General features: G+C 56.5%; 1 protein-coding gene across 2 annotated transcripts; it reads left to right on the forward strand.

Moving 5' to 3' along the window:
- Window positions 1-2,555: 2,555 nt before the first annotated feature.
- Window positions 2,556-6,248, forward strand: CD93 (CD93 molecule). 2 transcript variants are annotated; one of them, XM_017541472.2, is made up of 2 exons: window positions 2,556-5,132; window positions 5,418-6,248. In XM_017541472.2, the coding sequence occupies exons 1-2, from the start codon at window positions 3,196-3,198 to the stop codon at window positions 5,440-5,442; spliced, it is 1,962 nt and encodes a 653-aa protein (XP_017396961.1). In that variant the 5' UTR covers window positions 2,556-3,195; the 3' UTR covers window positions 5,443-6,248. The 2 variants fall into 2 exon arrangements, with proteins under 2 accessions (XP_017396961.1, XP_017396962.1); XM_017541473.2 differs by having other exon boundaries at window positions 2,556-5,078; window positions 5,418-5,537.
- Window positions 6,249-7,386: the final 1,138 nt, after the last annotated feature.

The raw sequence follows: 7,386 nt of genomic DNA on the forward strand, positions 1-7,386 counted from the left end.
CCCCAGTGCCCTTCCATCCACCCCAGTGCCCTTCTACCGCCCCAGTGCCCTTCCATCCACCCCAGTGCCCTTCTACCGCCCCAGTGCCCTTCCATCCACCCCAGTGCCCTTTCGCCCACCCCAGTGCCCTTCCACCCACCTCAGTACTTTTCCACCCCATTCCACCCCAGCACAGAGAACTTCGGACCTGGACCCTCCACGGCTCTTCAATCTTCCATCTCTAATCTGGGGGCCAGCCCAGTCCAGGTGGCTGTCATCCTGCCTGGAAACCTGCAGCCACCTGCTGAGGCCATCCCATGACCACCACCACTGCTTGGGTCCAATGACCACTCCCCTTCCACATGGTCCAATGACCATTCCCCTTGTCCTTTGGGGACAAGGCCTCACACCAGCCCTCAGTGGTTCCCAGTGGATTTCGGGACAAAGCCCAAAGCCTTCATTCCTGGGGTTCACGGGGCTCCACCTTCCCCTGTATCCTCTCTCCTACTGCCTGGGCTTCGGTTTCCCTGAACTTTACTCACTCCCTATCCACGGGGCTTCCTCCATGCTGTTGCCCCATCCCAACGCCACTCCACCTCTGAGCTGCTAGATTTTGCATTTGCTGCCTGTCTTCCCCAGAGGAGCCTCTCCTGACTGCCCATCCCCCAACTAGGATGCCACCCGACCCCCTCCCCTGTGCTGCCTGCGATAAAGCCATCAGTGCCATGACTTGTTCATAGCTGTCCACTCTAACAGGCCTCGAGGATCAAGGGGACAGGGATCCCTTCCTGGACTCCAGTGCCACATTCAGTGCACAGCAGGGGCTTAATCAACAGATGTGAGATGGTGGACCGGCGGACAGATGGATGGGTGAGGGAGCACAGGGAGGGTCTGGTGGCTTCTATGGAGAGTGCCCAGTGTCTCAAATATCTTTGCTAAAATGCAAGGACCTAAGGCACAGTCTCAGGAAGGTCTGCACCTGGAGTCGGAGATGGCCCCTTGTCCTTTGGGGAGCCAGCAAGCTCCCAGCGCCCGAGACACCCAACATATGCATGGAGGCCACTGTGGTGGGAGTTGGTGCTGGGCTCACAGGCATTCCCTGTGTTCTCCACCTCGGGGCTTCCCCTGGGGCTCTCACGGTCAGCACAGAGCACCAAAAAGTTGCCGCTGTGTAGTGAATTCCTATAATTGCACGTTGCCTCAGCCTCCATTCTGAATCAATTTGGACCTTCTGCCATCAGAAGCAGGGCTTTGTCACCCTTGACATGGTGTCCGGGGCTCCACCCACTCCCGGTTCCTCAATGTGGCTGACCCAGATATCTGCCTTGTACACCCGCCTCCTGGTGACCACCTCCCTGTGGGACAGGCAGATACAGCCCACTGATGGCCGCACAGACCCCACACACCACAGGGACTTCCCAGACATGCCGCCATGCCCACCTCTCAGCCCCAGGGACCCCACGCAGCCCGAGTCTGGCTGCTTTAAACCCACCAGTGAGAACTCCCCATGGGAAACCTGCTTGGGAAACGCCCTGGACCCCAATAAAGGCTTAGGTCTCAGGTCCCTCTCTCTCCCTTCACCCCACTCCAGGTGAACGTGCATGATCCAGGCAGCACCCGGCTTCCCACTGGCCCTGTGCAGTGCGCTGCCCTCTCCCTGGGATCTGAAAGTGACACGGTGCTTCTGTTGCTTCCTGCATCTTCTTGTGCTGCCTCCTGTGTCTCCCCTGACTCACACCCCAACCCAACTCTCCTCTTGTCTGGGCCCTCCTAGGGAGTAGCTGTCTGGGTAGGAATAAACTGGACACGGGTCAGATAAGAGCCACAAGTGTGTCTGTCCATAGAAACAAGTTTTGTGTGAGAAGGAACCCTGGTCACTGGGCAGGGCTCGAATTTACAGCCAATCTCTCAAAGTGAGAGATACAGTCTGCTGACAGTGACAGGGGACTTGGATAACAACTGAGCCCTTCCCTCAACTAGGATGGCGCTGAGGTGTCTTGGGCTCCCAGAATGCCTGGCACTGGCCCCAGCAGCAGCCCAGGGTCTCTTTCTCAGCAAATCGCTGTGGGTTGGCTTCCTCCTTGTCTATTTCACTTCCCCTCCCAAATAAACTAGTCTCCCCAAATCCTTGTCTCAGGGTCCCCTCCCGGGGGATCCCACCCAATGAGCAAAGGTGTGTGGCTGCAGGAAAAGCACCCTGTGATTCCAGGGTTTCTGCCGAGTGATGGAGTCATGGGAGGGCCTGCCGGACTTCAACGCCCACCCCCTGCCCAGATTTCCGAGCCTTGCTGGGAGTCCCGAGCTGGGAAAGTGAGCCTGTGAGCCCTGCGCCATGAGGCCAGACACATTTCCATTTTCTTTCTGATGCTTTTTGTGACCCTGCCACCTCACAATGCAATATTTCCATTGTGAAACCCCCAAACTGCCAAATTTCATCCAGTTTGGATTCACATTCTCGAGGAGCTTGGCATTATGTTGAAAACCCAGACGTTCCCATGACCCGGCTCCTATTTAAAAAAATGCCTGTCTATTTAAAGTTCACGATGGGGAGATTAAAGAAAAAAGACGCCCAAAGCCAACAGAGAACATGAGATAGACAAAAGGAAAGTCCAGTTTCCTTCGCTTCTAAAAAAGGCTGAAAATTATAACCATCCATGGCCTTGTGTCTTAAGTCTCCGAATTTTTTTTTTTCTCTTTTGGTTGTTTGCAAACCAAAGTAGAATTTTATTACGGGTTACTAAGGAAGCTTCCTTGAGTTTCTAGCCCCCAAAGTTTCTGCACGCTCCATGGCATACCACTGAGGCTCCTCATGCCATGAGAAAGAGAAGGCAGCCAAAATCAAGCCGGTGGGATGTCGGAGTGGTAACGTCTTCCCTACCCCCCACCCATTGCGGAGTTTCCACAGTGCTGAGCCAGGGACCCGGCAGAGCCGCCTGGTTCCTTTTATGAACAACAGCACCGTGATGAAGGCAGCAGGAGTCAGAGAACTATTCATTGCAGGAAGCCCCAGCATCCGGTGAGAAATAAGAAGTGCAGCAGCACAGGATACGCCTTGGGTCAGGGGGACGTGGAAAGCCCGCAGCCTTTGTGTCCTTCTCTGGGCCAGAGTGGCTGCAGCTCACCCCTCAGCTCCCCTCAGGGCCCAGCTGGGAGTCGAGATAGAAGCTCCTGTCCCCTCTGTCCCTGCTGGGCTTCTCGCCTCCCGCCGAGGGGCACATGGAGACCGGGATGGCCACCTTCACTGGCCTGCTGCTGCTGCTACTCCTGGGCCAGCCAGGGGCTGGAACAGGAGGTGACACGGAGGCGGTGGTCTGCGCGGGGATGGCCTGCTACACGGCCCACTGGGGCAAGCTGAGCGCCGCTGAGGCCCAGAACCACTGCAGCCAGAACGGGGGCAACCTGGCCACTGTGAAGAGCGAGGAGGAGGCCCAGCACATCCAGCGAGCCCTGGCCCAGCTCCTGAGGCCGGAGGCAAACCTGACAGCGAGGATGGGCAAGTTCTGGATTGGGCTCCAGCGAGAGAAGGGCAAGTGCTTGGACCCCAGCCTGCCACTGAAGGGCTTCAGCTGGGTGGGCGGCGGGGAGGACACGCCTTATGCTAACTGGTACAAGGAGCTCCGCAGCTCGTGCATCTCCAAGCGCTGTGTGTCTCTGCTGCTGGACCTGTCCCAGCCTCTCCTTTCCAGCCACCTCCCCAGGTGGGCCGAAGGCCCCTGTGGGAGCTCAGACTCCCCCGGAAATAACATTGAGGGCTTCGTGTGCAAGTTCAGCTTCAAAGGCATGTGTCGGCCCCTGGCCCTGGGGGGTCCAGGCCAGGTGACCTACACCACACCCTTCAAGACCACCAGTTCCTCCTTGGAGGCTGTGCCCTTTGCCTCTGCTGCCAATGTGGTCTGTGGGGACGGGGACCAGGACAAGAGTCAGAGTCATTATTTCCTGTGCAAGGAGAAGGCCCCCGATGTGTTCGACTGGGGCAGCTCGGGCCCCCTCTGTGTCAGCCCCAAGTATGGCTGCAGCTTCAACAATGGGGGCTGCCACCAGGACTGCTTTGAAGGAGGGGATGGCTCTTTCCTTTGCGGCTGCCGGCCAGGGTTCCGGCTGCTGGACGACCTGGTGACCTGTGCCTCCCGAAACCCTTGCAGCTCCAGCCCATGCCGTGGGGGGGCCACATGCATCCAGGGATCCCATGGGAAAAACTACACATGCCACTGTCCCCAAGGGTACCAGCTGGACTCAAGTCAGCTGGACTGTGTGGATGTGGATGAATGCCAGGACTCCCCCTGTGCCCAGGAGTGTGTCAACACCCCTGGGGGCTTCCGCTGCGAATGCTGGGTTGGTTACGAGCCAGGCGGTCCTGGAGAGGGTGCCTGTCGGGATGTGGATGAGTGTGCCCTGGACCCCTCGCCCTGTGCCCAGGGCTGCACCAACACAGACGGCTCATTCTACTGCTCCTGCCAGGAGGGCTACTCCCTGGCTGAGGAGGGCGGCACTCAGTGCCAGGACGTGGACGAGTGTGCAGGCCCCGGGGTCTCCCCGTGTGACAGCTTGTGCGTCAACACACAAGGGTCTTTCCACTGTGGCTGCCTGACAGGCTGGGAGCTGGCCCCAAATGGGGTCTCCTGCACCATGGGGCTTGTGTCTCTGGGACCACCATCTGGGCCCCCTGAGGAGGATTACAAAGGAAAGAAAAAGGGGAGCACCATGGCCCCCGCTGCAACAGCCAGTCCCACGAGGGGCCCCGAGGGCACCCCCAGGGCCACACCCACCACAAGGAGACTTTCGCTCTCACCTGATGCCCCAGTCTCCTCTGACCCACTCGAAATGCTGGCCCCTAGTGGGTCCCCAGGTGTCCGGAAGGAGCCCAGCACCCATCACGTCACGGCTGCGTCTGGCCCCCAGGAGCCTGCAGGTGGGGACTCCTCCATCGCCAAACAAAACGACGAAGGCACTGATGGGCAAAAGCTGCTTTTGTTCTACATCCTGGGCACCGTGGTGGCCATCCTCCTCCTGCTGGCCCTGGCTCTGGGGCTGCTGGTCTATCGCAAGAGGAGAGCGAAGAGGGAGGAGAAGGAGGAGAAGCTCCAGAATGCGGCAGACAGGTACTCCTGGGTTCCAGAGCGAGCGGAGGGCAGGGCCATGGAGAACGCATACAGGTAAAGGGGGCCCTGCCTGACTGGGGGAGGGGACGGGCAGGCATGGGGCACCGACTGCAGTACAAAGAGGTGGCAGCAGGAGCAGGCACAGCGTCCCTGCGGGTGGAAACACCCCGATCCCGGCAGCCGACCCCCAGCCTCTCCCCATGCCAGGCACGAGGGCCCCCTTAGCAGCGCATGCTGCCTGTCTGCGCAGGGCTGCTGGTGGGGCTCTCTCCCAAGCTCCAGACGCACAGGGGGCAGGGGCGCTGTGGCGTCCAACCCTGCCTCTTTTGTTTTTCATAGTCCGACACCTGGGACAGACTGCTGAAAGCGAGGTGACCCCAGAGACAGTAGAGTCATCGGCCACTGTCCTCAGAGCTTTGAACTCTCCATCCCAAGGGGGACCCACATCTTTCTGAAAGACTGGACTGGAATCTTAGCAAACAATTGTAAGCCTTCTCCTTAAAGGCCCCGGAACATGCAGGTATTCTCTACGCATGTGTGGTGTTCCTGAAGTGGAAGCTGTGTGTTGGCGTGCCACGGTGGAAATTTTTGTAATGATTCTTACATCTCCCTTTTCAAATTCCAGTGTGATAGATTCCGGATCAGGGCGTGAGGAGGCCGGGGCTAGGGGCTCCCCTGAACGACTTCTCTGCTCACTTCCACCACCTAAGAGGAAAAGGCAGGCTACTCGTGCCGATTAGGATTGAAATGATTTGTGTCTCTTCCTGGGATGAAAACTAAGTCAATTAATTATTCGGTTAGACGAGACGCTCTGGTGTTTTGGTCAAAGGGAAGATGTTCAGGACTGGAAACATTTCTTACATTTGCATTCCTGCATTTCCCCAGCATGAGTCTTGCTGAATGGGATCTTGCTGATGTTCCCCAGAATGGCCAGGGGTGCAATTAGCTGCTTAGGTCACCAGGAGGCCGGAAGTGCCTCCCTAGTTCTTCCATTTCTAGTAGTCTTGGGTTTATTTGCAAAGGAAGTTTGGAAAGTATGAGAAAAGTTGCTTGAAGTGAGTTATGGGTGTTTTTGTGAAGTCACGTCATCTACAGGGCTTGGTGAGAGCGGACAGGGATTTGTTCACACATACTTGAATTTGTTCATCTAAATATACGGAGGTTGCCACACGCTTGACTGTGGATGTGACTAACACTAACAAGGAAACAAAATCAAGAACAGCCTGTCTTTCCGCCCGGGAGGCCCCGGACGCCCTGCGTGTGGCCCTGCCTCCACTTCGTCCTGCCGGGAATGCCAGCGCTCTGAGCGCAGACGGAGGAAGCCCTGCAGAACCTTCCATCGGACTGTTTCCTAAAGCAAGTGTGAACGGGAGATGATGCACTGTGCTTGAAGGCTGTCCTTTTAGAGCATGTTAGCACAGTTTGCAGTTCACAGTTGATGCAGCACCCTGAGATTTTAAATCCCGAAGTGTGGGTGGGGCGAACACCAAGTAGGGGCTATTCAGGCAGCTTGCTGAAGGAACGTTTGTTCTGCGTCTCTCTTTTCCTTAAAAATGGGGGTGGGGAGTGAAGGAGGAAGGAAAAAGAGGACTAACTAAAATCCTTTTTGTCAGCAAAACCTGCTCAAAGCCATTTAAATTTAACTTCTCATTTTAAAGGGTACACTTGCAAAGATTTCTCCTTATGATAATGTGGTCCATAGTGCACGTTCTCTCTCTCCTTCTCTCTCTCTCTCTCTCACCGCACCATTCTGCCTGGGGCACTGGAATGCAGCCCTGGGGGTCACCGATGGTCTGAGTCACTAGAAGTTACCTGAGTACCTCTGGAGGCTTCATGTCGCCTGTGGACTTTTTGCTGCCACGGTGCAGAAGAATAGGCAGAGGAAATGTGTCTCCCTCCAAGGCTCCAAAGCCTCAGAAAAAGGGTGCCTCCTTGTTTCTGGTTTTGCCTTAGCAAGGCATCGGTCTCGGAGGTGGCACCCTGGGGCAGATAAAGAGACAGCAGGTGCAGGGCCTTCAAGTTAATACTCTTGCCAGTTTTGAAATACAGATGCTATGGTTCAGATTTTTCTTTTTTTGAGACAAAGTCTCACTCTGTCACCCCAGGGTGGAGTGCAGTGGTGCGATCTCAGCTCACTGCAACCTCTGCCTCCAAGGTTCAAGCAATTCTCTGCCTCGGCTTCCCAAGTAGCTAGGATTACAGGTGGCTGCCACCACACCCAGCTAATTTTTATATTTTTAGTAGAGACAGTGTTGCACTATTTTGGCCAGGCTGGCCTCGAACACCTGACCTCATGATCCACCTGCCT

The sequence above is a fragment of the Cebus imitator genome, unplaced genomic scaffold (assembly GCF_001604975.1).
Source record: "Cebus imitator isolate Cc_AM_T3 unplaced genomic scaffold, Cebus_imitator-1.0 Scaffold134, whole genome shotgun sequence".
Taxonomy (NCBI): Eukaryota; Metazoa; Chordata; class Mammalia; order Primates; family Cebidae; genus Cebus; species Cebus imitator.

Bases quoted from the DNA above. Each gene is read 5' to 3' on its own strand.
- CD93 (XM_017541472.2), top strand. From the start codon at position 3,196: ATGGAGACCGGGATGGCCACCTTCACTGGCCTGCTGCTGCTGCTACTC. The intron at 5,133-5,417 runs GTAAAGGGGGCC...TGTTTTTCATAG, and splicing joins GCCATGGAGAACGCATACAG to TCCGACACCTGGGACAGACT.